This window comes from Panthera uncia, chromosome D1 (genome assembly GCF_023721935.1).
Source record: "Panthera uncia isolate 11264 chromosome D1, Puncia_PCG_1.0, whole genome shotgun sequence".
Lineage (NCBI taxonomy): Eukaryota > Metazoa > Chordata > Mammalia > Carnivora > Felidae > Panthera > Panthera uncia.
In genome coordinates, this window is record NC_064808.1 from 88,663,480 (window position 1) to 88,691,104 (window position 27,625).

At 47.8% G+C, this 27,625-nt stretch overlaps 3 protein-coding genes across 9 annotated transcripts in view; 1 reads left to right on the plus strand and 2 right to left on the minus strand.

The window, feature by feature from the left end:
* Positions 1-2,687: 2,687 nt before the first annotated feature.
* FOXRED1 (FAD dependent oxidoreductase domain containing 1) lies at positions 2,688-10,272 on the minus strand. 5 transcript variants are annotated; one of them, XM_049654642.1, is made up of 12 exons: positions 10,035-10,272; positions 8,005-8,225; positions 7,191-7,301; positions 6,801-6,919; positions 5,552-5,646; positions 5,172-5,273; positions 4,741-4,817; positions 4,395-4,555; positions 4,155-4,284; positions 3,829-3,933; positions 3,347-3,605; positions 2,688-3,076 (listed from the first exon to the last, which is right to left on the minus strand). In XM_049654642.1, the coding sequence occupies exons 1-11, from the start codon at positions 10,240-10,242 to the stop codon at positions 3,351-3,353; spliced, it is 1,584 nt and encodes a 527-aa protein (XP_049510599.1). In that variant the 5' UTR covers positions 10,243-10,272; the 3' UTR covers positions 2,688-3,076; positions 3,347-3,350. The 5 variants fall into 5 exon arrangements, with proteins under 5 accessions (XP_049510599.1, XP_049510602.1, XP_049510603.1 ...); XM_049654645.1 differs by having other exon boundaries at positions 2,723-3,605; positions 5,552-5,642; positions 6,809-6,919; XM_049654646.1 differs by having other exon boundaries at positions 2,724-3,605; positions 10,158-10,272.
* Positions 10,273-10,533: 261 nt separating this feature from the next.
* Positions 10,534-16,521, plus strand: SRPRA (SRP receptor subunit alpha). Its single transcript, XM_049654683.1, has 14 exons — positions 10,534-10,775; positions 11,419-11,502; positions 11,773-11,936; positions 12,117-12,280; positions 12,523-12,682; positions 12,817-12,970; positions 13,195-13,286; positions 13,392-13,510; positions 13,642-13,728; positions 14,014-14,186; positions 14,273-14,486; positions 14,903-15,066; positions 15,154-15,252; positions 15,419-16,521. Exons 1-14 carry the CDS (start codon positions 10,659-10,661, stop codon positions 15,545-15,547), a joined length of 1,920 nt encoding a protein of 639 aa, XP_049510640.1. The 5' UTR covers positions 10,534-10,658; the 3' UTR covers positions 15,548-16,521.
* A 262-nt stretch (positions 16,522-16,783) lies between these two features.
* FAM118B (family with sequence similarity 118 member B) overlaps positions 16,784-27,625 on the minus strand; it is a 48,638-nt gene continuing 37,796 nt past the window's right edge. The window contains exons 5-8 of one of the 3 annotated variants that reach the window (XM_049654687.1): positions 25,616-25,744; positions 24,030-24,315; positions 17,581-17,637; positions 16,784-17,313 (exon numbers count right to left, since the gene is read on the minus strand). In XM_049654687.1, coding sequence (XP_049510644.1) covers positions 17,300-17,313; positions 17,581-17,637; positions 24,030-24,315; positions 25,616-25,744 — 486 coding nt within the window. In that variant the 3' untranslated portion in view covers positions 16,784-17,299. Of the gene's footprint in view, positions 17,314-17,580; positions 17,641-22,569; positions 24,316-25,615; positions 25,745-27,625 lie in introns of those variants that run through there. The other 2 variants (XM_049654685.1, XM_049654684.1) reach the window with 2 other exon arrangements.

The window sequence follows — 27,625 nt, forward strand, 5'->3', positions numbered from 1 at the left end:
AAGATTGCTGGGGTTCATATCCAGAGCTCATCACTTACTAGCCCTCCGACCTTGGAAGTGTGCAGCCTGCGGAGGCTCACTTTACTCATCATCGAATTTTAGGATCTGGTTCCCGGTGCTGTGGGGAGGAGTCCATGAGATAAAGTAGGTAGGAGGTACAGGAAGGGCTTCTGGGTTTCTTTTACTCTTTATGAAACTCACCTCAGCTTTCCTTGCTGGGTGCTTGATTTCTGCTGTTCCCTCCACCTGCGGGGTCCCCCCTTTCCGTGCTGCGATCCTCAAACGCCCCTCTTGTGGCAAGCCTCAATTCTGCAACTTACAAAGGAAATCCTTTCTTAACCCTGCCCCTCTGGCCTCTTTCCCTACAATCCCTGTGTTGTTCCCTACAAACCTTGTGTTGTCTGGAGTTGGGCTGATGAGGGTTAGCCCTCCCATTTGACTGAAAAGTCTCGGAGGCCCGGGATCCCCTTCCGGCTCCGGTGCAGAGCAGAGTTACTCCAGGAGGCACGGACAGCTCGGTGTTGGGACACAGGTGAAGAAGGCTTGGGCCCCAGCTCTCGTACGGTTTGATAGATGCAATGAATGCTCTCCCACAAGCTTGAATAAAGCCCTGTGGATCTCTCTCCCTCTCTCTCTGCCCCTCCCCTGCTCACACTCTCTCCCTCCCTCTCAAAATAAACTTTAAAAAGACCTGTGGGGGCGCCTGGGTGGCTCAGGCGGCTAAGCCTCCGACTTCGACTCAGGTCATGATCTCGCAGTTTGTGAGTCCGAGCCCCACGTCGGGCTCTGTGCTGACAGCTCAGAGCCTGGAGCCTGCCTCAGAATCTGTCTCCTCCTCTCTCTGCCCCTCCCCTGCTCATGCTCTGTCTCTCAATAATAAATAAACGTTTAAAAAAATTAAAAAAAAAAAGACCTGTGGAAGTATGGAGGATTCATCAATGTGTTCTTAATAAATAAGTACAGTATTTGTCATCTTGATGTCGCTTTGGGGTGAGGAGCCAGATGAAGCCCATTTTCCTTCTGACGCATAGATGGGGGTATTTGTACCGAAGGAAGGGGGTGTGAATATCAGGCACCTGACAAGGCTTGCTTACAGGGTTAACACAGATGTTGGGGTTGGCCTGAGTTGTCACTGCCTTGTGCCTCTGGCCAAGTTCCTTCCTGTCTTTCAGCACTGGTGGCTCTTCCTCTTTTGCTCACCTGATCAGTCCTGGCTGTCCCCCACCCCCACCCCCACAGGGGCTCCTCCTGTTACCTCACTGGCATCTCCCCTGGCCTCCCTCCCTTACACAACCGATAATCAGTCACGTCCATCTCTTGTGTTTCCTTCTTCTCCCCAAAGGCCGCTTTTCAGGGGGAATGAACACTTTCCTAGATATTTCTGCTCCCACTCGCTTCTCCCTTCTGGACAACTGTCGCCTCAAACCCCACCTTCTTCCCAGAACTGCTCTCCCTCGGGTCCCCACTGACCTACTTGGTACCGATCCAGCCAGTGCACGTGCGCGGGTATCATCGCCCATTCCTTCTAGGTTCCCGTGATACCTCATGCTCCTGGCTTTTTTCCTGCCTCTCTGGCCACCTCTTCAGCTTCCTCTCCTTTGGTTCATCCCTTAAACGTCAGTGTCCAGTGTCCCCCTTGGTTCCCTACTCTTCTCCCCTCGTGGGGGTGATGCCCTTCTCTTCCATGGTGTTCGCAGCCCGGATCATCCCGAGTGCCATGACAATAAACTCAACTCCTCATCAGACGTCTCTACCAGGCACCTTTGACTCAACAGGTCTCAAACTGCTTCATTTTGTCCCCCACACGGCTCCTCCCTGGCATCCCTCACCTCAACGAAAGCAAGATATACATCTAGTTGTCCAAGCCAGATGCCTGAGTGTCATGCTTGACCCCGTTTCTTGTTACTACCGTCACCTCTTTGGATACACAAGCTTCTTGCCATGACAGCGTGGGCACTGTTGTTTCTGCCACATGGACTGCAGCAAAGCCTCCCATCTGGCCTCCTGCTTTGATACCACAATCTGTTCTCCACAAGGCAGTCAGAGTGATTTTTCTGAAAGGAAAATCTGCGGCGCCCGAGTGGCTCAGTTGGTGAAACTGCTGACTCATGATTTCAGTTCTGGACATGATCTCACGGTTCCTGAACTGTCAGTGCAGAGCCTGCTTGGGATTCTCTTTGTCTCTCCCTCTCTGCCCCTCTGCCCCTTCCCTACTCATGTGCATACTTTCTCCCTCTCTCTCAAAATAAAAAAATAAACTCAAAAAAAAAAAAAAAAAAAAGGAAAATCTGAGCATGTCACTTCCCTACGGAAAGCCCACGGAATACAGCCTGAGCTCCACACCTGGCTCTTCAGCCCCTGACCCTGTCCTACTCCTTACTACCCCTCTTCACTCCATGATCTAGCCAAGACATCACTTATCCTCCCTCGAATCCTGTGAAGTCTTGGCCCTGGGCATTTGTATACAATCTTCCCCACAGCCTGCGGTCCCCACCCCACCCCCGGTCCCTGCTGTGCCTTCACTGTGTTCAACTGCTCATCCTATAGGTTCAGCTCAGAGGTCGGCTTCCCCGGGGGAGCTCTGTGGAGACACAGCTGAGATGAGGTGTCCGTGACCTGCGCTTCTTCCTGGCACCGCAGGGACTGCACTCGGTCTGCTCTGGGCTGCGGGGCGGGCACAGATAAGAATGCTCCAGTGAGGATGCAGAGGATGCCCCGCCTGGTGGTAGATCTCTGATATGTAGCCCTGGGCCTGGCCGAGAGTTGGAGCCAAATAAATGCTGAATAAAGGAATGAACCATCCCTTCCCTCTGCAGCAACTCAGGAAGGGAAGGCACTAGTTTGCCAACAAGCTGCCTACACCTAGGACGGGAGAATGCTGCCGGGAGGAGAAGGCCGTGCGGCCTGGTACCAAAGGCTACCGGTGCTTCAGAAGCAACTGCTATGAGGTCAAAGGAGAAGGGGCAGAAGACTGAGTAGAAAGAGTAATAACATTTATTGATTGATGAGTAGGTAAACGGTCACTAATTCTGCACCAGCCGCCCTGGAAGGCTCCCTGCCCGGGCTCCAGGGTAGCCTGCCAAGAGGGGCATAGGTGATCTTGCTGGCTCAGTACCAGGAAGAAGGCAGTCTTGGGCCACGTGCTCAGGTATTCTGTCCGGCTGCACTGCCTTGGTGGGTGGCCTCAGCCCGGGCCGTCAGTCCTGGGGTCTCCCCCTCCAACACTCTCTGTTGGTCTGGGCCTCACAGCCCGTAGTCGGCCTGCCCACCCAGCCCTGTGGGGACAGGAGAGTGTAGGGAGGCCACGGGGGGCGGACAGAGCGGCAGGGCCCAGCGAAGAGCTTACAGGCTCAGATGATGTTGTGCTCCTGGACCTTCTCTCCCGAGTAAAAGCGGCTGAAGAGGAAGGAGCTCAGGTTGATGGTCTGGAAGTGGCCCTCCAGCACCATCTCCGCCACAGCTCGCCCCACGGCAGGGGCCTGTTGGAGCCCGTGGCCGCTGAAGCCCGTGGCAAAATACATGTTGATGACCAGTGGGTGAGGACCCACCACGCCATTCTGGTCAAAGGTGTTGTAGTCGTAATAGCCGGCCCAAGCGCTCCGAACCTGCGGGTGTACAAGACACGGGCGTGCCTGGGAAGGTGCCGACACGTGCCACCCTCACTCCTGCTCTGGGGACAGACGCGGCACCCTCTCCCAGCTACCGAGGGGTCAGTGGGATGGGTCCCTAGACCAAGAGTCCTTAGCAGTTGTGAGGCAGAGGGCGAGTGGCAGTGGACAAGCTTTCCAAGCCGACCCGGGTGCTCCAGGCTCATGGGTCTCCTGTTACCTTCAGAGTTTCAAAAGCCGGTACCCTCTGGGCCAAAGGGGGCCACACCCTGTCCTGGAAGAAATCATGGTCCACCTCCAGGTTCCCTGGATCCGGTTCCTCCTCCTACGGTGAGAGGTGGGGACATGGCTTATGTTGCCTGGGACACAAGGGCTGACCCAGACCTCACTGAGCCCCTCAGTAGGAGGGGATGGGGAGAAAAGATCCCAGTTCAAACCCATAGGAGGCTCAACGTCAGTGAGAGCGCTGGGCCGTCCAAAGAGCCTGACTCTTCGATGACAGTGGCCTATGTCCCCTGCCCAGCACCCCAACCCCGCTTAGCTTACCTCAGTGGGGCTACAGCCACCCAGGTAGTTATGGCCTAATCCTTCTCGGCGGAAATAGGTTCCACTGGGGTCTATAACGAATGGGGTCTCCAGGCCTGGTCCCTGGGGGCAGTGCCACAAGTACACGTACCTGCCACAACCAGCAGGTTAGGAAATCCCCTTCCCAGCACATTTACCAAACTCTTACATTGCTTCTTTCCCTCTCTCACCGACCTCCTCAGCTGCCCTGAGGGAAGTTACCTTTTTCTCAGCTCCACAGGTAGCTTGGTGCCCTGGAGGGTGCCAGGTGGCCCCTTCCCAATGCCAGCCAGCTCTGCAACCTGGCCAGACCAGGCCCCTGCTGCGTTGATCACTATGGCACATTCCACGGGCTGGTACTCCAGGCTTTGGTCTATCTTCACCTGAAGGCACCAGAAGGGGAGGGGAAGGAGGGCCTGGCCCACATACCGGGCCCTGTGAGAGGTACATTTCTTCCCGAGCCTTAATTTACCCAGACTGGAAGTGGGTAGAGAAAGACCAAAATGACAGCCGTTACCTTTTCCACCCTTGCACTTTGGTAAGGAAGATGCACAGGCTGGCAACTTACATGAACTTCGTGGATCCTTTTCAAATTCACTTCTTCCCCACTTGCAGTCTTCATGAGGTTAGACGAAGACATGAAACCTGCAGGAAAAAGAAAAGAAGCGCCTGAGGCCTGAAGAAGACGAGACTGGGATTCCGTGCACTTCATTAGGAAAGCAACCTGGAAGACCGGAGCTTTCCCGCAAACAGATATGGGGTAACCAAGATGACCTTGACTACATGCAAAATGGGAGCAAGCTGAAACTTTCACGTGCAACACGAGTCCTGAGAAAGCCTACTTAGGAGCTGGAGTCAGGATGCTCAGGACCAGGCCGCAGGGAGAACTCCATTCCCCACCAACCCTTGCTTAGCCCGTGAGTGAAGATAAGACCCCATCTAGGCCTGTGCCCCAGCTGGCAGAGGAAAGGAGCAGTGGGCACGGGGCCTCAGACTCACGTGTCACCTCTCCGCGGCAGAAGAGGACCCCCATGGACTGGACCTTTCGCCGAAGCCCCTGGAGCAGACACCAGGGGTCAAACCAACCTTCATGCTCCATGCCTGTGATAAGAAAGAGGACTCAGGAGGTGGGATTAGGACCCTCCTCTCCTGTTGGATTTCCTGTGCCCCCAACTCCTCTTTAGGGAAGCCAGGGAAGGTTCACGTTGACCAAGTGTACCAGAGTGAAATCCTGTGGAAGGACAGAGAGCTAGCAGGGGCCGAGGGAGGCTCTGCTGGCCCGGGGGAAGCACTGGTTCTAGAGGCGGGTTACAGGGTGCTGAGACTTCCAACGTTGAGGCGCCCCTCAACCCCTGATCCCCTCTGCAAGCATGTTTTACCATAAGATGCCAAAGCCACGCCCTCTGTGTTTATCCAGGGAAATTTGTTCCGAAGCTGCTCAGGAGACATCAGGCAAACTTTGGCTCCTTCCTGCCTGAGAGAAATGCACGACTGTGTGCCTGTGTGTCAGAGGCGAGGACTGTGCAGAGAAGGCGAAGTATGGACCCCGACTCCACAAGTGGGGATTCCGATTCATTCAAGTAACTTCTCTGCCCCAAACCCCCAAGTTTTCCTCCCTGTTGAACGTGTAAAGGCCAAGCGTCCTAGTCATGGCTCTTCAGCTGACCCCTCTTTCCTTTCCTACCCCCTGGTATCCCTTTGACCACACTAAACTCCCTGACATCCCCTAACTATCCTGTATCCTTTCACAACAGGGCAGACCACTGTGTCCCTTCCGCTTGTCTTCTTCCCTTCTGCCTGAAATGACCTTCCTGTCTACCTTCTAGTACAGTCCTGCTCACTAGCGCAATTATCTCCTATGGGACACTGTCCTCGAAAGGCAGCAACGCAGATCCTAAAACAACACACTCGCAAGCCCGACTGCCTGGTTCAAATCCCAGTGCCACCACTTGCTAGCTACCTCGTGCCTCAGTTTACCCACATGTGAAATGGGGATGTCTTGGTGACTAAATGAATAACTACTGCATCTGGGACATTACCCAATGTCCCTAGTAAGACCCGCAAGACTGTTATAGACACATGCTCCTGACCGATCACAAGACTCACTTAGGAGAGGGCTTGCCCAAACCAGCCTGCTGCATTTTTGTACCTGAGTCACACTGATTCATTTCTATTTTTGCCTATATCTTGTCCCTGGCTGCTTCTGTTTCAACTACAAAGCTGAATGACAGCAGCAGAGTCCATATGGCCCCCAAAGCCTAAAATGTGTACTATCTGGCCCTTGTAGGAAAAGTCTGCAGATTCCTGGGCCCTTCCCTAGAGGCTCTGGCTTATTAGGTCTGGGATTTCCCGGGTGGTTTTTGTGATCTGGCCGATTTAGGAACCACCGCAGCAGTGTGTTGTCTGTATCCATGTTTGAGCACTTAGCACAGGGTACTGGAGGTCTGCATGTGTCTGTGCTTCCTGACAGACTCCTGTCAGAGCTCCTACACAGCAGGGACCTGTGTCATCAACCCCCCTCCCCATCCCTACCCCACCGGGTTTCTCAGTTCCTAACTTGGTGTCGGAGCTTGCTACATGTACACAGCTGAGCAGCAGATGGGTGGTCGTGCCAGGCACCCCACCCACCTCTGCACCTTCACGTTGTTCTCCATGATGGCAGCACCCTTTTCTGAAGCCAGCAAGAGATAACCTGATGGGTTGAACTGGATGTCCAGGGGAGGGTCATCAGCTACAGCCAGGTACTCCTGTGTGTGTGCAAAGAAAAAAAAAAGTTCTTTAGAGAAGCTGATTTAAAGGAGGGAGGGAGGGAGAGCTTTCCTGGCCTCCTCACCAACAGCTCCCAGGGCTCAGAGAAGCCCACCTCTGGGTACCACCACTGGGGAGAAAACTGGTGGTTCCAACTCCTAGTGGCCCGAACTGCTTCCGCTCCCTGATCCCCCTGGCCACCTGGGCTGCTCCTCTCTCTGGGCTAAAGGAGTGCTCACCACCCCAGTCCCCAAATCTCTTTGCACATACATTGATGTTCCGTAGAAAGTCAATTGAAAAGAGGGAGAGCTGGACGTTCTCAGGCACCGAGAACTGCTGACGAATCCCGCCCACGGAAAGCACAGTGGAGGCCCGGGAATACTGTGGAAAGACAAAAGTAACTGAGGGAGACCAGTACCCTGTCACCTGGGAGCAGAATACTGGAACGGAAGCCCCTAGGGGTAATGGGGGGTCCTACTTGCACGTTTATAATCTAAGAGGAGTTGAGGTGGATAAACCTGTATGCAAGTTAACCAGCACCCAAAGAGGACAACAATTATTAAAATCCTTCTTAGCAGATGTGCAGAGCAGAGAGAGCCAGTCATCTAAAAGGGCTGGGCACTGTGGCACAAAACGGTAATGGCCTTGAAGTCCAAGGGCAGGAGATTAACACTTCATCTACTAATTGGAAAATAGAGGAATATGACCAAACTAGTAAGATTCGTGGCTAACTCTCAATGGCTAATCGGAACTAAAGTGCAAAAACTCAGAAGTAAAGGAACCTGGAAGGGGGAGGGGATAGCTGTTTGTGTTGATTCCAGCCGGAATGCAGGCTCTCAGACGGACCTGTGGGCGCCCAAAAGATCTGACATTGTGAAATGTGCTTTTAAAAGCAAAAACTCTATGGCCAAAGTCTCTAATTTGAAGGAAGAACCCGGGACTGTTTCTCAACAAGAGTCAAAGTACAGTCCCTGCCCTTTAGACCTCCAAAGATCGAAGTCTTTCCTCCCTTCCCCTCCCCTTGGCCCTTAATAAAACAGGAGTCTGTGCCCCAGTCATGACACTGCCCTACCCCACACCTCACCGTGTGGTCCCGTTCCACCACCAGCACTCGAATGGCACCTCGTGGCTTCTCCAACTTCTTCAGCCAATAGGCCACGGACAGGCCAAGCACCCCACCCCCCACAATCACCACATCTGAGCTCTCAGGGGGCAGGTGGCTGGTGTCGTACAGTGGATTCCAGTCCCCGCCGGGAAGGATTGACTGGATCTTCTTCTTGATCTCGGACATCTTTCCATCTCGGTCTGTGGGACGCAGTTATGGTCAGAAGGCGATACATTTTCTTTACAGGTGGTAGGGGGTTAGAGGATGGGCACAGGAGAAGGTTGGCTAAACAGAAACGGACACTGAGCTGGCTGTTCCCACGGTCATCCCCTCTCATAAGGTCAGCCTGCACCCAGCAGTATTCCACGGCTTCACCATGTGGTCTGTGTGCCATCAGGCTCTCTTCCCTTCTCACGCATCATGCCCAGCACTGCAAGATTCAACTTCTCAAAAAGAACAATCTATACTCTCTCCCTAGGCCAGGTGACTTACGCGTGCTTATCTCCTGTGCAGACTGCTCTTTCCCTTGAATCACAGGCTCATATATTCAACTGCATTTCCCTCTCCTCTCGGAAAGGCGGGTTCCAGGCTCCTCGACCAATAGGTCCTGGCACACTCCAAGCGGCAGTGTCCTCTGAAGCATGATACCTCTGAGTGGCACCTTATCCTGGATATCCGTCACCACCGACAAAGCTACATTCATGTCCTATTGTCAAGTCCTGATGTCTTTGCCTCCTAAAGATCTCTCCAATCTGTCCCCCTTTCCTCCCCATCTCCGCCACCACCACCTTAGCCCGAACTACCATGACCTCTCACCTGGACTAACGCAAAAGCCTTACTGTTCCCACTAATCCTCCTCTTACCACCTGACTCTTTTGCATCACAGCTAGAATATTTTCTAAGCACTAATTCAATCACATACTCTCCTGCTTAAAACCTTCCAGTGGTTTTCCGTTACTCTAAGAATAAAAGTCCAAAATCTTCAACATGGATGAGGCACAGCACACTCTGGCTCTGGTTTACCTTTTTCTCTCCCCACTCCCCCACTCCGCCCCCTTCGACACCTCAATGGTGGCAGGGAATCTACACAGGTGTTCTCTCGACTTTGAAACCGTGTCCGCTTCTTTGCCTGGTTAACTCCTTGCTTCTTTTCGCTTTCAGCTCAGTTCTCATTTTTCTCAGGGTCTTTCCTGACTCCGTGGACTGTCAGAATCTCCTGTCACACGGTCTCATTACCTCATGCAACACATCTGCAATTTTGAGTTTAAGTGTCATTGCTTCATATGGTACTATGCCTACCTTCTTCACCAATGAGTCTTCAGCCTAGCACAGAACCTGGTACGCCATCAGTGCCTTGAGTCAATGAATCCTTTCATCTTTCACACCTAACACACAAGTCTCCAAGTCGTCTCACCGACTCCAATACAAAATTCAAACTCTTCTCGGCAATGTTGGAATCTTTCTTTGATCTAGGCTTACCTCACCCATCCACACTACGTTTCCTATCTCTGCTCTCTACCTACGTGGCTTTTGTTAGCTTCTTGCACAAAACCAATACTTCTAATTTTCGCTGGGTTCTCCGCAACCTGGAACACACACCTTCCCTGAGCCAGTAAACGATATCCATCAAGGCTGATCTCAGTTCCCATCTGCTTACTGTACTTCTCCAGTTACACTAGCTTCGGGGACTAGCAGTGCAGGGCATTTGTCCAAGTTGGATTCTATCCAGTCTTGAACTGGTCTATTGAAGTCTTCCCTCTCCAGCTGCACTCCAGGCACCTCCAGGCCGCACACTGAACCTTCTTTCTCTTCCCTCCTTAACAGCCACACGCTAAGTGCAGCATCCTGCACGTGAGCAGGACTTTAAGGCACAACTAGCTCTGCAACCAATCAACCTGGCTCTCTGTTATGCTGGTGGTAAGCTGAGGCATAGAACGATCTGGAATTTGTCACCTGAGAAGGGCCTCCTGGGAAGCCCAGCCTTTACAAGCTCCGGCAGGAAAGCTTACCCCCTCCTCCCAGCCGACCCACTGTCTTTACATCGTGGGCCGGGTCCTGAGTCCGGAAGGTCACAGAGCTGGAGCTTGGGGCCATCCAAGAACCACGATACCCTCCGCGGCCCTCAACTTTACCCAGAATAGAGCCTCCTCTGTGTGTGCCTAGACCCCGGCCCAAGGGGCCCCGGCACAAGCCCAAAAGCAACGTCCTGCGAAGCATGACCACTCAGAGCCCAGGCCCTCTGGGAGAACCCCCCCACCCCACCCCACCCCACCCCACCTCCCGACGCCAGCCCCACCCTGCCGTCACTTCTCTGCGCCGCAGGCCGTTCAGACGAGCGCGCCCATTGGCCAGCGGGTCCTGAGGGCCACGCCCCTCCGCGCTGTAGGCCGTCCTCTCTGAGAGCCCCGCCCAGGTCCGCCCCCGCCCGCCATTGGCGAGCCTGGCGCCTGCGTCAGTGTTGCGCGCCCTCGGGCGGAGGCGGAGAAAGAACACAGCAGCTCGGAGCGGAAGTGCGGCTGAGCCGGTTTCCGGGACCGCTGGTGTGACGTGTCCCGAGCTTGGCGCAGCAGGAAGCGGCGGCGATCGCGGCCTGAGTTCCCGGCGCCGGCCCCGGCTCCTTTCCCGCTGCCGCCATGCTCGACTTCTTCACCATTTTCTCCAAAGGCGGGCTTGTGCTCTGGTGCTTCCAGGGCGTGAGCGACTCATGCACCGGGCCCGTTAATGCGTTGATTCGTTCTGTGCTGCTGCAGGTATCGCCCCCTCGGGATCAGAACTACAGGCTCGACCCCCTGAACTGGTCCACAGCCCCTTCAACTGATCCCACGCTCCCCTCCCACCTTCTCCGCCTACCCCAAACTGGCCACTCACTCATTGCCAGTATTCCGCTTCTCTTTCCCGCTCCCCTGGGACCTCTAGCAACTTTGTGACGCCCCCTCCCCCTCCGTCTCTGGGACTCTAGCCGAATCCCGGCGTCTCTTGAGATTTCCCATAGTTCCCTCCATTGACCCCCTAGCAGCTTAATTTTCTGTTGTGTCGAAGGCTGGGTGCTGGGCGAGATAATGGAAAAACGCTTTTAAAAAGCTGTAAATAGCGTACAGCTGCTAGTAAATCTGATTGCTAGTAAATAAGACATAGTGTGATTATGTCTCTTCTGGCTCCCACGTGTCTTTCCTTCCCTCTAACCTCTTTTCCCCTTAACCGTCCCCCTCCCCCCAACTTGGCACCTCCTTTTCTCCCTGATGGGATGCTGCTAGAGAGCAGTGCCCCAGCATCCTCTTGTCCTGGGGACGACAGGTTTGACTTTGAGGGAAGTGTCTGGTTCTTTCCCATAGGTAATCCTTGAGGGGCTCAAGTCTTTCTGGGTAGTCTGAACTCTATTTTTCTTTCTTCCAGGAAAGGGGAGGTAACAACTCCTTCACCCATGAGGCACTCACACTCAAGTACAAATTGGACAACCAGTTTGAGCTGGTGTTTGTGGTAAGTGGGGCTATTTTAGAAGGATAATGATTACACTTTTCTTTAATCCTGATTAAGAGAACCCTCATTAATTGAGCCCAGTGTATACGGTGAAGTAACTGAGAAGACAGACAGTGGAGAGGGAAAGGGAAGACGCTCCTGAGCCCAGGCAGAGACCTTGGCTGCCCCTCAGGTCAGGGAAACGTGCCAGGCTGCTGAGCCAGTCTCTGGAGGCCTGGAGTGAGTTGGCTTGTAAGCAGATCTGTTGGCTCTGTTTCTCTCCCTGAACAGGTTGGTTTTCAGAAGATCCTAACGCTGACGTATGTAGACAAATTGATAGATGATGTGCACCGGCTGTTTCGGGACAAGTACCGTACAGAGATCCAACAGCAAAGTGCTTTAAGTCTATTGAATGGCACTTTTGATTTCCAAAATGACTTCCTGCGGCTCCTTCGGTGAGAGGCCTCCCCTCTGCACAATTGATTTCCATGACCTGATAAGCTCCCTTCCTTCCTGAGGGCGGTTCCAGGGGAGTAAATTGTTTATCAAAACACACGGAATTTGCTGCCCAGTTGTAACTGGCCTCTTGGTGTGAGGGTCCTTTCTCTGGACTTCGATCATTCTCTTCTTTCTAGTGAAGCAGAGGAGAGCAGTAAGATCCGTGCTCCCACAACCATGAAGAAATTTGAAGATTCTGAAAAGGCCAAGAAACCTGTGAGGTCCATGATTGAGACACGGGGTGAAAAACCCAAAGAAAAAGCAAAGAACAGCAAAAAAAACAAGGGGGCCAAGAAGGAGAGTGAGTTTGAGCTCCTTGGACATAGCAGGGCATGAAAAGTTAATGTGATAGTATGGACTGAAATTGTTTCATCTTTCCCTTGGTCGTTGCTTACCTCCCTTGCTCAGATGCCCGTCACCTAATCATCCCGTCCTTGTGATTCGCAAGGTGTTTGCCCCTAGTTTCCTCTTAAGGATTTGGAAGACTTTATTTCCCATTGTAGGAATTTGGTTGTTTTTCTCCAGTGAGTTTTCTCCTAACAGGTTCTGATGGCCCTTTGGTTACCAGCAAAGCTGTCCCTGCTGAAAAGTCAGGTCTCCTGGTGGGGCCTGAGAATGGGGTAGAACTTTCCAAAGAAGAGCTGATACGTAGGAAGCGAGAGGAATTCATTCAGAAGCATGGGAGAGGTATGGAGAAGTCCAGGTGAGCATTCTAACTTTCACCACAAATGTTGTTATCTAGGCACAGTGGGGGCAAGGGAGCGCTTATCCCTGGTTCTTGAGTGGATGTTTCCTTTCCTACTTCACTGTAACCCTTTGTGCTGTAACCCTTTACAGCAGGTCCATGAAATCAGATGCTCCAAAGGAGAAGGGCAAAAAAGCACCCCGGGTGTGGGCTATGGGTGGCTGTGCAAACAAGGAAGTCTTGGATTATAGCACCCCCACCACCAACGGAGCCCCTGAGGTTGCCCCACCTGAGGATATCAACTTGGTAAGAGGCAATAGGGGCCAGTGAGAGTTACCATTAGTAAGCAAATGGGGAGGAGGTAGAGAGTAGGAGGGTAGTACCTTTGGTTGCTTTGAATGAAGGGATGGGTTACATTTGGAGTTTTCCAAATCAGAGATGGAATGAGGACAGGGTAAATCCTGGGCTTCTTCCCCTTCAGCTCTCAAGAGTTCCTGATCCCCTCTTACTCCTTTCCCTGTACCCTCCAGATTCGAGGTACTGGGCCTGGGGGGCAGCTTCAGGATCTGGACTGCAGCAGCTCAGAGGATGAGGGGGCCACTCAAAACTCCACCAAACCTAGGTAGGGGAATTTCAGGTCGTGAGTGGGAGGTATGGCTCCAGAACAGATGAAACTTCATTCCTGCCCGCTGGCTTTATACGTATCCATAATTTCCTGTGCCTGCAGTGCTACCAAGGGAACTCTGGGTGGCATGTTTGGGATGCTGAAGGGCCTTGTGGGGTCCAAGAGCTTGAGTCGTGCAGACATGGAATCTGTGCTGGACAAGATGCGTGATCACCTCATTGGTAAGTTCTGAGAACAGGTGGACTCGTGTACGGGACAGAGATGATGGAGAGTAGAACCACCTAGAACTCTCAGCTGTACCACGGGTTGTTTACTGTGGACGTGGCACTCACACCTGTTCCTGTCTCTCCAGCTAAGAATGTGGCAGCAGACATTGCAGTCCAGCTCTGTGAATCTGTGGCCAACAAGTTGGAAGGGAAGGTGATGGGGACATTCAGCAGTAAGTATCTCCCTAAACCAGAAAGTGCTCAAGGGATTACACTTACTAGGAGGTGAAGAGCATTGTTCTCCATTCTTGCTAGATGTATGGCTTCTGGCAAACTCCTTCACCTCTAAACGTCTATTACAGAACTTAGACTTTAAGAGTTATCAACTAAATGAGTTTAAGTGCTTGGAACACGATCACTTACGGTGTGGATTCCTGGGACAAGGTCCCAGCTCCCTTAGGTGTTGGGTGTTCTTTGAGTACGTTCCTTGGGTTTCATGGATCCACCTCCCTTTTTAGCGGTGACTTCCACAGTAAAGCAAGCCCTACAGGAGTCCCTGGTACAGATTCTGCAGCCACAGCGTCGTGTTGACATGCTGCGGGATATCATGGATGCCCAGCGTCATCAGCGCCCTTACGTTGTCACCTTCTGCGGTGTTAATGGAGTGGGGAAGTCTACTAATCTTGCCAAGGTCAGTACAGCTCCCCATTTTCTTCACTCTCCATGTCTTAGCAATTCTCGTTCTAGATGACTGGTTTCTTTGCTTTTTTTCCACAGATTTCTTTCTGGCTGTTAGAGAATGGCTTCAGTGTCCTCATTGCGGCCTGTGACACATTTCGTGCCGGGGCCGTGGAGCAGCTGCGTACACACACCCGGCGTTTGAGTGCCCTACACCCCCCAGAGAATCACGGTGGCCGCACTATGGTGCAGTTGTTTGAAAAGGGCTACGGCAAGGACGCTGCTGGAATCGCCATGGAAGCGATTGCCTTTGGTATGGCGCAGAGAAAGCGTGGGGGAGCTTGTGTGGGCCCCGTTCCTCCTTGGGTTTCCTTGGGATTGGCAGAAGGTCAGGGTTACCCTCCTACCAGCTTACTGCTCTGTAACGAGTCAGGATTGGGAACTCGCAGTGCTCTGCCTTGGGTAACAGGAGTACTAGCTGCAGGCAAAATACATTCCCACCAAAGAAACCTGTTTGCTCTCCTCTATCCTGTTGCCATCTTTTCCTGAGTGTTCTTGATTGCCAAGCACAGAATAGTTTTTTGCTCACATAACCTTATAGCCAGATCCAGAGCCCAAGAAAGTAAACACATAGGCTTTTAATACAGCCAGGTTATGACTTCTTGAGAGAAAGCTGGGAATGAACAGGATATTCCAGATGTTTTGAGTTGACCACTTTTTTCTCTTTAGCACGTAACCAAGGCTTTGATGTGGTGCTGGTGGACACAGCCGGCCGCATGCAAGACAATGCCCCTCTGATGACTGCCCTGGCTAAGCTCATTACTGTCAACACACCCGACTTGGTGCTGTTTGTGGGGGAGGCCTTAGTAGGCAATGAGGCCGTGGACCAGCTGGTGAGGGCTAGGGCCTAGTTCTTTTCCCAGCCTTATCTTTGGACAGTTGGGTGCTTCTTACAGTTATATCATGTTTCTCCCTTACAGGTCAAATTCAACAGAGCCTTGGCTGACCATTCTATGGCTCAAACACCTCGGCTCATTGATGGCATCGTCCTTACCAAATTTGATACCATTGATGACAAGGTAAATATGGATGATACAGAATAGAGTGAGATGGGGGCAGGAAGGGCAGCCTTTACAAGGGAGCTGATGCTATAAGGGTATGTTGTTGGCTCCGAAGATTCCTGTTACTGAGGGGGTAAAAAGCAGCGGCCTTGAGTTGATTGGGTATCCCCTTTCTCCACTTCAGGTGGGAGCTGCTATTTCTATGACCTACATCACAAGCAAACCCATCGTCTTTGTGGGCACTGGCCAGACCTACTGTGACCTACGCAGTCTCAACGCTAAGGCTGTGGTGGCTGCCCTCATGAAGGCTTAATGTGGCTCTTGCCTAAAACCAAATCACTGCTTCCCCCCAAAGCGCCCCCTGCATCAAGAATGTGCTTTAGAGTATGTGAGCGACTTCTCTTCAGTGTAGTACAGAGGCAGGGTGAGGGGAGCTCCAGGGGCTGCAGCTCCCCTGCCCCACTCCCTGGCAGCCCAGCCTCCACCTGCAAGGAGGGCCTAATCGTGTTACAGTCACTGCCCATCACCCCCTTCCCTGACAGCCCCCCACCCCCACCCCCCAGGCATTCCCTTCACTCTGCCTACACACTCAGCCTCACTATAGCTCTGGCCAGCGGTCGGCAGATCCAACATCAGAGCTTTGCTAATTTGTACGGTCACAGGGATGTCTGAGCACAACGAGCAGTCTGAAGTCCCAGCTCGAATAGGTTAAGAGACTTCCAGAGCCAACTCTGGGTTCTCCCTTGGATACATAGCTTTCAGGTCCCTGGGGGCCAAGATGATACCCACCACACTGTGGCAGAGTATGGCCTGTTCTTAATTGCTGCTAATTCTGATGATGACCCCATCCCCATTGTTTCCTCAAAGCATCAGCAGAGGCCAGAGTGAGTTGTTACAAATGAACGAAAGGAGTTCCTGCTTCTCAAAATCAAAGGGAGCTGAGCTGCAGTGCTGCACTGGGCTTCTCAGCCTTCCAACTCTTACCCGCTCCCAAACTCCAGATGTAAGCTTTGCATGTTCCCTTTCCTGGGAGAAAACCAACTGTCAGAAGGGTAGACGAGTTGCCCCTCTCCCCCACCCCACTCTCCACTTGAGCGGATCCTGCCTTTTCCTCTTCTTTCTCTCTACAGTGCCTGGTAGACAAGTGCTACATTGAAGAATACAAACCTCTTGTTAAGACTTGTCCTGTAGCTTGGTATTACAGATGTGCTATTAGTGCAATAAGGTGAAGGCTGTCTGCCCAGAGAAATACATAATTTATATAAGAAAATAAATTTCATAAATAAATTGCCTTTTATGTCTCGGAATTCTTTTACACAGGATTTAAAGCTAAGATCTCACATCACGCTAACTACGGTTCTGGGCCTTGTGGTACGAAGGGAAATAAAACAAGAATTGGTAACGAATGGTTGTCCAGAGAACAAGATCACCCACCTCAATGTGAAAGGAGAGCACTTTTAAATTAAGGGACAAAAACTAGGCTCCTCTAATGCCTCTGCAGGTTTGTTTTCTAAAGGGACTCTAAAAGTAGAGCCAGGGCCCTGGGAAGTAAATGAACAAGCTTTTAATACAGCTCAGTTATGTAAAATACTGTACACTGTAAAAGGTCTAGAAAACTAGAGCTTCGAGTCATGTTTTAAAAAAGCCATTGAGCTTAATTGAAAAACCAAGTATAGAGTACAAAACTGCAACAAGGGCCATGGCGGTCCCACGGCATCCAGATCCCAAGTCCTTCATGCAGGGCTGTAGCCACAGTCAGTGGAGGTGTTGCACTGATCTGCTGTGTGGACACAGGCATGTCCACCCAGGGGTGGGGGAGCTGCATTGGGTCCCACTGTCACTTGGGGATTCTTGAACTGGAATAGGACGCAGAAGATCAAGAACCAGTGGGCATGAAGGATTGAGCTGGAACACCCCCTACCCCCAACTCTCCCCCCCAACCTTCAACCGCTGGGTTTTGGTACTTCCACAGAGCTGTGTTGGGTTCTTGTAAGTTTACTTGTTAAATACTCTCCACAGTCAGGCCTGACGGTTTGGTCTAATGGTGATGATCTCTCTAGCCCTCTCATGTTCTACAGTCTGTGGAAAGAAAGAAAAGAGAATAAAATGAAGTCTCACAAAACTGATGTGTACATCTAAAGCTGCAGATAAATATTTAAGTCCCGTTTAACCCGTCAGAAGACACGACATCACAGATACTAGGAATCTTGTGATAGACTCGATAGGAAAATACAGACTCCTTAACAGGTAGGAGAGATAGATAAGTCATTCTCTAAGGTCTTAACCAAACCCCAGGAAAACATTTTCTGCCAAGAAAACTGACAAATAGACCAGGAAATAGTATACCTCTTATTTCACTGTGTGCTGTGGACGAGCCATTGAGCTGACCTTCTCTCACCATCCCTGCTAAACAGAATGCACATCAGAATCAGCATCAAACTGGGAAGCCAAAACTTAAAAAAATTTTTTTTTTTTATTTTAGAGAGCATGTGAATGGGAGACGGGGCAAACGGAGGGAGAGAATCCCAAGCAGGCTCCATGCTGTGTGGAGCCCAACGTGGGGCTCAATTCCATGACCCTGGGATCACGACCCGAGCCTAAATCAAGAGATGCTCAAGCAACTGAGCCACCCAGAACCCCAACTCTTAATAGTAGAAAGAAAACCAAGCAACTAATGGGGAATAAAACCATATGGTCTAACAAGAATAGCATTATTTAGTAATGACCGTATCACAGAGGAAGATAAAGGAGGTGGAGAGAATGAACTGGATTAGTCTTCAGACTATATCAAATAATGGAAGCAGTAAGTCTGCACTAACGCTGTCTGTAAAGAAAACATTAAATGGGCAAAGTGTGCATGTTGTCCCTAACTCCTCAAAAAGGCCAAGTTTAGGTAAAAATCCAGGGATGGAGATGGGGAGCAGCATGCAAGTGAGCAAACTCAACCAAGTAGAAGAGTGAAAAGGATCAGACGCTCTGACAACACAAAATGGGTTAAATCTGAGCTGTCCAGTAAGGTGCTGTTGGCCACACATGGCTATACACTTTTATGTTAGAAATTCTGTTCCTTAGTCACACTAACCACATTTCAAATGCTCAACAGCCACATGTGGCATGTGGTTACAATACTGGACAGGGAAGATAACAGAATATTTCTATCACTGCAGAAAATTCTATTGGACAGCCCTGAGATAGATAATAGCGCAGGAAAAAAGTTTGAACACATGGAAGAAAACCCTAGTCAGAATTATGACCATTTAGAGGATAAATAAATAAAAGCACTCATACATACAAATTAGTATTGATATTCCCCCATCTTAAAAAGAACTTTAGAGGGATGCCTGGGTGCTCAGTTGAGCGTCCAACTCTTGATATCAGCTCAGGTCATGATCCCAGGGTTGTGGGTTTGAGCCCCGTGTCGGGCTCCATGCTGAGCGTGGAGCCTGCTTAAGAGTCTCTCCCTCCCGCCCCAAACCCCTCTCCCCTACTTATGTTAAAAAAAAAAAAAAAAAATTTAGCAACAGTTATCGACCACTAAAATTCTCATTCCCTTTGACTAGTAATTATACTGAGAACCCATCCTAAGGAAATTACTGGCAAAAGGAAAACTTGCAAGGATGAACATATAATTCACCACTACAGTACTTACAATAGAAAAAAAAACTAGAAAAAAGTAGAAGATGGCTAACACAGGGGAAAAATTAGGTAAACTAACATCCACACGGGAGTATAACAGAGTCATTAAAAATAGTGGTTATGAAAACTAGCCATGTGGGAAAATGTATGAGATGTACCACTGAAAAAAAAATGTACCAAGACTATGCTTCGTTTACAGCTATGAAAAAATCCACAGGGAAAATTGTTAATTGGAAATATACCAAAATAACTGCTTGTATTACAATAATGAATTATAAAAGAATTATTTTTTCCTTCCCCATTACTTGATTTTTCTGAAATAAATGTACTAGGTCCTACAGAATCATTTGAATTCAAGTAACTTTCACTATGCAAAATCAAGTACACAGCACAATGCCAAGAACATAGCAAATTTCAGTGTTAACAGCAAAAGACCTCTTATTAGGATGTATCTATAAAAATGCAAATCATAACCAAGCATGGAAGATAAGCTTGACTGGTCTCAAAATGAAATAATGTTTTTAACCTAAAACTACTCTGCTCGATTTCAAATCACAAACTCAAGCTGACCACTCGAATAAAGTCCCCTGGGTCATACTGAGAATCCTTCATTTTTGAAAGTTCAGAATGCCCAACTGAGTGATAACTTTGGGGAAAGCCCCTTTGGGAGGAAGCCCATGTAGCTAACAGGATTTGTGCCACTCTACAACACTTCTAATGATGTTTGTCAAGAAAAGATTTTGTTTAACAGGAACAGCTGAACAGGGGGATTTTGTTATTGCTTTTAATTTTAGCATCATCCCTGGGTAGAAGGTCTCAAAATGCAGATCAAGAGAAATATGCAGAGCTTGGGTAGGTACCTCTTGTTTGATGACAATACAATATGCTTAGTGGAAAAGCCTACTGAAAAGTCCTAAGTGTGGGCCAACAACAGAAGAATCTGAAGCATGGCAGGACAGCAGAAAATGCATCCCTAAAGAAAGAATAGCAAATTGTTTTCACAAGAGACAAACCCAAAGGTTTGTCTTTTAAAAGGATTTTCTAAAAACCATAAAAAATCCTACAAAAGAACACAGGCAGTAACCTCTTTGACATTGGTCATAGCAATTTTTTTCTACATATGTCTCCTGAGGCAAGGGAAACAAAAGCAAAAATAAAATATTGGGACTACATCAAAATAAAAAGCTTCTGCACAGCCAAAGGAACAATCCGCAAAACTAAAAGGCAACCTACTAAATGCAGAAGATATCTGCAAATAACCTATCTGATAAAGGGTTAGTATCCAAAATATATAAAGAACTTATAAAACTCAACACACCCCAACACCCCTCCCCCCGCCAATAATCCAATTAAAAAACCGGCAGAAGGGGTGCCTGGGTGGCTCAGTCAGGTGAGCATCCGACTTCAGCTCAGGTCATGATCTCACAGTCCGCGAGTTCGAGCCCTGCATCGGGCTCTGTGCTGACAGCTCAGAGCCTGGAACTTGCTTCCAATTCTGTGTCTCCCTCTCTCTCTGCCCCTCCGCCATTCACGCTCTGTCTTTCTCTCTCTCTCAAAAACTAAATAAACAAACAAAAAAATTAAAACAAAAAACAGGCAGAAGACATGAACAGACATTTCTCCAAAGAAGACCTATAGATGGCCAACAGATACATGAAAAGATGTTCACCATCACTTACCATCAGGAAGAACAAATCAAAACTACAGTGAGATATCACCTCACACCGGTCATATTGGCTAAAATCAACAACATAAGAAACAACTGGTGTTGGCGAGAATGTAGAGAAAAAGAACCCTTGTGCACTGTGGTAGGAATGCAAACTGGTACACACACTGTGGAAAACAGTATAGAGGGTCCTCAAAAAGTTAAAAATAGAACTACCCTATGACCCAGCAATCACACTATTGGATATTTACCCAAAGAATATAAAAACACTAATTCCAAGGGATACATGCACCCCTGTTTGTAGCAGGAGTATTTACAATAGCCAGGAAATGGAAACAGCCCAAGTGTCTATCACTTGATGAATGGATAAAGACGTGAGGGTGTGTGTGTGTGTGTGTGTGTGTGCGCGCGCGCGCGTGTGTGTGTGTGTGGTGTGTGGTGTGTGTGTACTGGAATAGTACTCAGCCATAAAAAAGAATGAAATCTTGCCATTAGCAATGACATGCATGAAGCTGGAGAGTATAATGCTAAGCAAAAGAAGTCAGAGAAAGGACAAATACCATAGGATCTCACCTGTGTAACTTAAGAAACAAAAAATGAACAGAGGAGGAAAAAAAGAGAGAGACAAATCACAAAACACATTCTTAACTACAGAGAGCCAACTTAGAGTTACCAGAGGAAAGGTGGGTGAGGGAATGGGTAAACAGATGATAGGGATTAAGGAATGCATGTGTGGTGGTGAGCACCAGGTGACGTATGAAAGTGATGAATTGCTATATTGTACATGTGAAACTAATATAACTGGAATTAAAATAAAAACATTAAAAAAAAGGTTTTCTGGGGGCACCTGGGTGACTCAGTCTGTTAAGCATCCGACTCTTGGTTTCAGCTCAGGTCATGATCTCACAGTTTGTGGGTTCAAGCCCCACATTGGGCTCTTTGCTGACAGTGTGGAGCCTGCTTGGGATTCTTCCCCCCCACCATCTCTCTGACCTATCCTCTCTCTCTCTCAAAATAAGTAAACGTGAAAAAAAAAAAGAGGGGAGACAGTTCTAAAGTCTTTGGGAAAAAGGGTTGATATCGTTTTTGGTGTTCAGTTATGGTGATGCCTTTTACAAATCTGGTTCCATCAAAGCATAGCCATTGATATCTAAGAGCTTGTGGAATTTCTCATTATAGGAGAATTCCACTTGAAACAATGTGATTCAGAAAAGAAATCAGGGAATATCAGATTTAGGAAAATTTCTCTCTATATTAAATTACTTGTACTTCCTTAGGTCCCCTAAGATGCATTCAGATTGACAATGAAAATATATATTAACATACACTTTTCAGAATATATACTACATACAACAGCAAAGTGGGTTGTGTGTGGGATTTTTATTTTAGAGAGAGAGAGTGTACATGAGTGGGGAAGAGGGGCAGAAGGAGAGAATCTTCAGCAGGCTCCAGGCTCAGCAAGGAGCCCAAAGCAGAGCTTGATCCCATAACCCCGAGATCATGACCTGAGCTGAAATCAAGAGTCAGACACTTGACTGAGACTGAGCCACCCAGGTGCCCCACAACAGCAAAGTTTTAAAAAGCGTTCTCAGGGCGCCTGGGTGGCTCAGTCGGTTAAGCGACTGACTTCAGCTCAGGTCACGATCTCGCGGTCCGTGAGTTCGAGCCCCGCGTCGGGCTCTGGGTTGATGGCTCGGAGCCTGGAGCCTGCTTCCGATTCTGTGTCTCCCTCTCTCTCTGGCCCTCCCCCGTTCATGCTCTGTCTCTGTCTCAAAAATAAATAAACGTTAAAAAAAAAAAATTTAAAAAGCATTCTCCAATTTAGCTGATACCAAAAAATTCTGCATTTTGTAGGGTACTGGGAGCTTGTCTGGAGCCATTAATAAACCAAACCTTTTATCCCCATTTAGCTTTGTCAGAACCTGGAGGCAGGGGTTCCTGGAATCTCTGTCCCTCTCTCTCTGCCCCTCTCCCGCACCTATGGGCATGCGTGCTCACTCGCTCTCTCTCCCTCCCTCTAAAAATAAATAAACTTAAAAAAAAAAAAAAAAAAAGCTGGAGGTAAAATAACGAGTGGTACCACTAACCTCTATGTTTAATACCACCATAACAGTTTCCAAATAATATTTTAGGTGTTTTTTCTATTTGTAAAGATAATACATATCTTTATCACTGTTGGAAATGCTAACAGAAAAATACTAAAAAAGAAACACCTTATATCCTACCCCAAAAAGAAACCACAGTTAATTTAATAAACATCATTCCAGATATTTCTCAATACAGACACAAACAAAAATAGAATACATCTACAATTCTGTATGAATAGGACGGACCATGGCATTCTACAACCTGCTGTTCTTTATGCACAGTGTTAGGTGTCTGATGTCTTTTTGGGCAACAAAATTTTCCCTCTTATGGATTGTGTTTCATCAAAAAATGCTGATGTATTTGCAAATTCCATATTAACTGGAATATTTTAGGTTGCTTCCTTTTTTTTTTTTTTTTGGCCATTATATTCAAAACTGATTACATTCCCGCACCTGTTATCTCTATGCAGTTATGTAGTATAACTGTGCAATTGTCTAATTATCTCCTTAGGAGAAATATGTAAGATAAATTGCATCAAGTGGGATTTCTAGGTCAAAAGTTTTTAAATTTTGAGCAATATTCCAAAACTTCCCCTTCAGAAAAGCTGTACTAATTTTACCTTCCCACCAACATGATGTGACTACATTTCTTTCCTCATAGCTGTAGCCAAAACTGAGTTATCTATCATTCTTTTTGATTTCGAAATCTAAATTTTATTATTTTACTTTTTTATTAAAAAACTTTTTTTTAATGTTTACTTGTGAGAGAGACAGAGGCAGAGCACGAATGGGGGAGGGGCAGAGAGAGAAGGACAGATAGAATCCCAAACAGGCTCCAGGCTCTGGGCTTACAGCCCAGATGCGGGGCTCGAACCCATAAACCATGAGATCATGTCACCTGAGGAAAGCAGACGCTTAATGGACTGAGCCACCCAGGTGCCCCTATTTTTTTTTTTAAGTTTATTTGAGAGAGACAGAGACAGCATGAGCTGGGGGAGGGACAGAGAGAAGGTAAGAATCCTACGCAGGCTTTGCACTGCCAGCACAGCACAGGGCCAGAATGTGGGGCCTGAACTCATGAGACCATGAGGTCATGACCTGAGCCAAAACCAAGAGTCGGACGCTTAACTGACTGAGCCATCTAGGCGCCCTGCAATCTAAATTTTAATTGCATTTCACTGACAATTAGGCTGATTTTTTTATTCTTCCCACTTCTATATTAAACTGCTTGACTATGTCTTGGTCCACTTTCCTAATATCCAAATGGCAGCTTAGTCTAACGCAAAGACTAACCATGATCTCCCTTCATAATATGGTTGGGATTATAGTCCTTGTGTTGGTAATGATTTTACTCACCACAAATACATAAAAGGAGCTGTTATTCTCAGTGTCAAAATACATCTTACCTGATCTACCCCTCGTGGAGATCTCACATGTCAGGCGCCTGAAATATTCTGGGAGATCAGCATATTCATTTCCATAGGAGATGACCTTAATTCCTTTGTCCAGCATGTTTTCTCGAAGCTTCTTGAACTCATCCACATCTCCTCTCCGAACCAGCATGAAATGTTCTAAGTCAGATTTATGCTTCACAGCCTCCAGAAAAAGGGCTTGGAAAGTGGTATCATCCACAGTCCAGCCACAGCCCAGGAAAAGAAATGACTTGTTCTCATACAGTTTCTGAATCTCTCTCTTGCAGGAAAAGAAACGACATATGAAATGACACTGTGAAGACACACGCAAGGCATGTCAAAAACAAAAAAGTCAGCAGGCTCACAACTACTACATTTAGCAGCCTGTGATGATCACTTAATGAAAATTTAAGAAGGTATATTCATTCCACAAAGGAGTCTGATCCTGTATATTCCTGTAAGTTGATGACTAGTCCAAAATTTTATCTTTACCTAGCATTCTACTAGTCTCTATTCAGGCTTTCACTGGGTTGGCACTGGTCAAATGGCTATATAGTTTATTTGTCAGACCTATGTGCCCAGAGGCCATAAAGCAATGAGAAGTTTTCAATATATCTTACTCTTTCCATTTTCTGGATATTTTCTTTTTTTGCTTTACAAACTGAACCACGGATCACCAGAGAAGATCACTCCATCACCAGATTTGCTCAAAAAAAGCTAAGACACTTAGAACATCAATATGTGTGTATATGTACGTATATGTATATATACGTACATATAAAAACATCAGAAATGATTCTGCTTATGGATCACTCAATGTCAATGATGGATGCAATTAAAGCCAACGTCAGGGAAAGTACAGGTGGAAAAGAGTCCCTTATGCTTTTCCTGGTCTTTCTTTTGCTGCATCATGCAAAGATACTATCATCCAGCCCTGAAAACAGCCAGTATATACCAGTCTCAGAGTTGGAGAGTTGGGGGCCAGTGAATTTTCCCCACATATCCCTGGCCAGAGAGTGTTTCTGGTGTTCACACATACATATAAACAAGTCTAAAATTTGTGTCCCCAAAAAGCAACAAGCTTTTCCACAAAGCTTTTTTATCACGCTACCTAATTTTTTTCAATTTTTGCACTGAGCAGTGTGAATAAGTGTGTTAATTCAATATAAGCCCATCCCTGTTCACACACCGTCTCCTAGAATGTATGTTCTAGGAGTGATTGGTCAGCAAAAAGGTACATAAATTGTTTTTGGCAGAGAGAGGGTTATTAATCCTATAACAAACTAAAGGATGAAGAAGGGTAATAATGTATTCTTTGTATGCAAGGATGATGCCAATGACAGAGTGCCATCTGCTGGCTGTCAATCAGGAATAAAGTAAAACCCCATGGCTTGATACCTGAAGAGACGTTCCAAAATTCCGAAGATGGCCTGCACAACCACAAGCTAAGAAGCACAGAAAGAATGTCTGAACTTCCAGTTTTAACTCATAGGGAAAATGTCATCCCATGAAGACCAACAGTATATTTAGAGGTTTCCCAGGAAGGCCTTCTTGAGACCAGCAAGATCAGCACTACTCACCATAACTTCAGTGTTCCTGAGCACATTCTGATACCCTGCTGGGTGCAGGACAATGCCACTAGGATTGGTGTAGACTCCATGGATGTGTAAGACGCTCAGCTTCCGCTTCTCCTGAGCCCACTCTAGAACCTATATAACACAAATATAGCTCAACCAGGTCGGCAGGGCTGAGCACCTGCTTAAAGGTCCCCATGGGTAAGAGACTGTTTTGATGGATCAGGCTGCTGACATAACTCTTTATATCACAGGGCAAGAACGCAAAACCCAATGTGGCCTCAGTTTCCATTTGGGGTGTGGCTGTTAGGACTGATAGAAGCACGTCTGGCGATTTCTCTTTGAAAGTAGCCATCAAAAATTAGGTATTACTTGTCATCAGTTGCAGAAATGATAGGGCTCTTACCACTGGTGATATACATGACAGCTATGGATGACTGTTTCAGTAATGATCCCTAAGATATCAAGCCTCCTTGTATCCAGGCCCTGTGTAGTCCCTTTTCGCACTTACTCCAGGCTTGGCCACTGGCCTGCTTCAGCCAACGTGGCGTTAGCAAACACAATGCATGCAGCAACTTCAAAAATGTTGGCGTGAGTCTCCTTTCTCTTTTGCTGCTTTTGGAACCCAAGCTACCATGTGAAGCAGCCTTGGCTAGCCCGCTAGAGATGTGTGGCCCAGCCACTGCCTGTACCACCAGACATGGAAACAAGGGCTACCTGACACCACCCAGCCTTAGTCTAGCCCCCGGATGACTGCAACCATGTGGGTAACCGGTAAAACCCGCAGGACTGCCAAACTGAGCCTCTAAGCCCAGCTCAGATCACTCATTCACATTATCATGGGCAAATAAAATGTTTGAAGCTCCAGCGTTTAGGGTGGTTTCTTGTGCAGCTGATGAGCAACACAAGAATCACTTCGGTCTCGCCTGAGTTACCTAAAAGGTTACCAATGAAGAACAGTCACTTAGGGACAATGATAACAATAGCCACCTGGATGCCATGGTTCCATTTACTCAAGACCCTGAGAAAGCATAATTTTATTCTCTTAACATTCTAGAGAAATTAGGTATGGGTTAGGAAAAATAGTAAATAGGCGGAGAGATACTGAATCTGAATATCACTAGGCCCCATTCTGACTACCAGTCAATGGCTTTAACCACTAGACTTCAATATGGCCCTCGTGTGAACTAAAAATACAAAGCAAATCTTGAGGTTCCAAGATGAAAATGACAAAGAAAATAGCAAGTCTGATACTAGCCTTAACATTTGATTTCCTTTCAAAACCTGACTTCAAGGTCAGCAAAATCACAAGAAATCTCAAGAATGGTATTGTAGCTACTTCTCTGGCAGAGACAGTGTACTGGGACACTGCCAGTGGGTGAAACACTTTTCTATCCAAACTCTAGTTATTTGGGCTCTAGGTTGGACACAGAGACAGGTTCCTTGGAAAACCAAGTGTAGAAGGAAAATTACAAAAATACAAAGCAGGGCACATGAAACCTGGTGGCATTTTACAACCTGGTTTTTTCTTTTTTTTTTTTTTTTCTTCTTCTTCTTTGATCATGTCTCTGACATCTTTTTATGGCGATAAAAATATTTTCCCTTTCATGGCTTCACCGTATTTCATCAATTAGGTAAATGTTGGTGATCTACAGAATCTCCTATTGGTGCTAGAGTTCAAATTACAAACTCAAGTGACCAGTCTAAGAAAAAAGCCTCATCTTATTAGTTGACCTAGATCAACATAATATCATGGTAAATGGCTTGGGTACAGTATGAACTATATTAATAATAATAAAAAAAAAAGGCTCTCAAGGTTTCCACTGAACATTAACTTTAACCCAGCTATCACTTTGCTTGAAAGTTGCTCTCCAGACATCATAAAGTAGTTTTCATACATTTCCAATAATGTCATGAAGAATATATCCTAAGATATCTAAATCAGTATTACACTCACCTGATGTTTGCAAATGTTACAGAGATCTTACAGTTCTAATGACTTTTTATAACCTTGCT

Coding starts and splice junctions, on each gene's coding strand:
- FOXRED1 (XM_049654642.1), bottom strand. CDS start 10,242: ATGCTTCGCAGGACGTTGCTTTTGGGCTTGTGCCGGGGCCCCTTGGGC. Junction 6,920..7,190: donor ACTTTCTACGGAACATCAAT/GTATGTGCAAAG, acceptor GCACACACACAG/GAGTACCTGGCTGTAGCTGA. Junction 4,285..4,394: donor CCTGTGGAGCTGAGAAAAAG/GTAACTTCCCTC, acceptor TGGTTGTGGCAG/GTACGTGTACTTGTGGCACT.
- SRPRA (XM_049654683.1), top strand. CDS start 10,659: ATGCTCGACTTCTTCACCATTTTCTCCAAAGGCGGGCTTGTGCTCTGG. Junction 12,281..12,522: donor CAAGGGGGCCAAGAAGGAGA/GTGAGTTTGAGC, acceptor TTCTCCTAACAG/GTTCTGATGGCCCTTTGGTT. Junction 13,511..13,641: donor GATGCGTGATCACCTCATTG/GTAAGTTCTGAG, acceptor CTGTCTCTCCAG/CTAAGAATGTGGCAGCAGAC.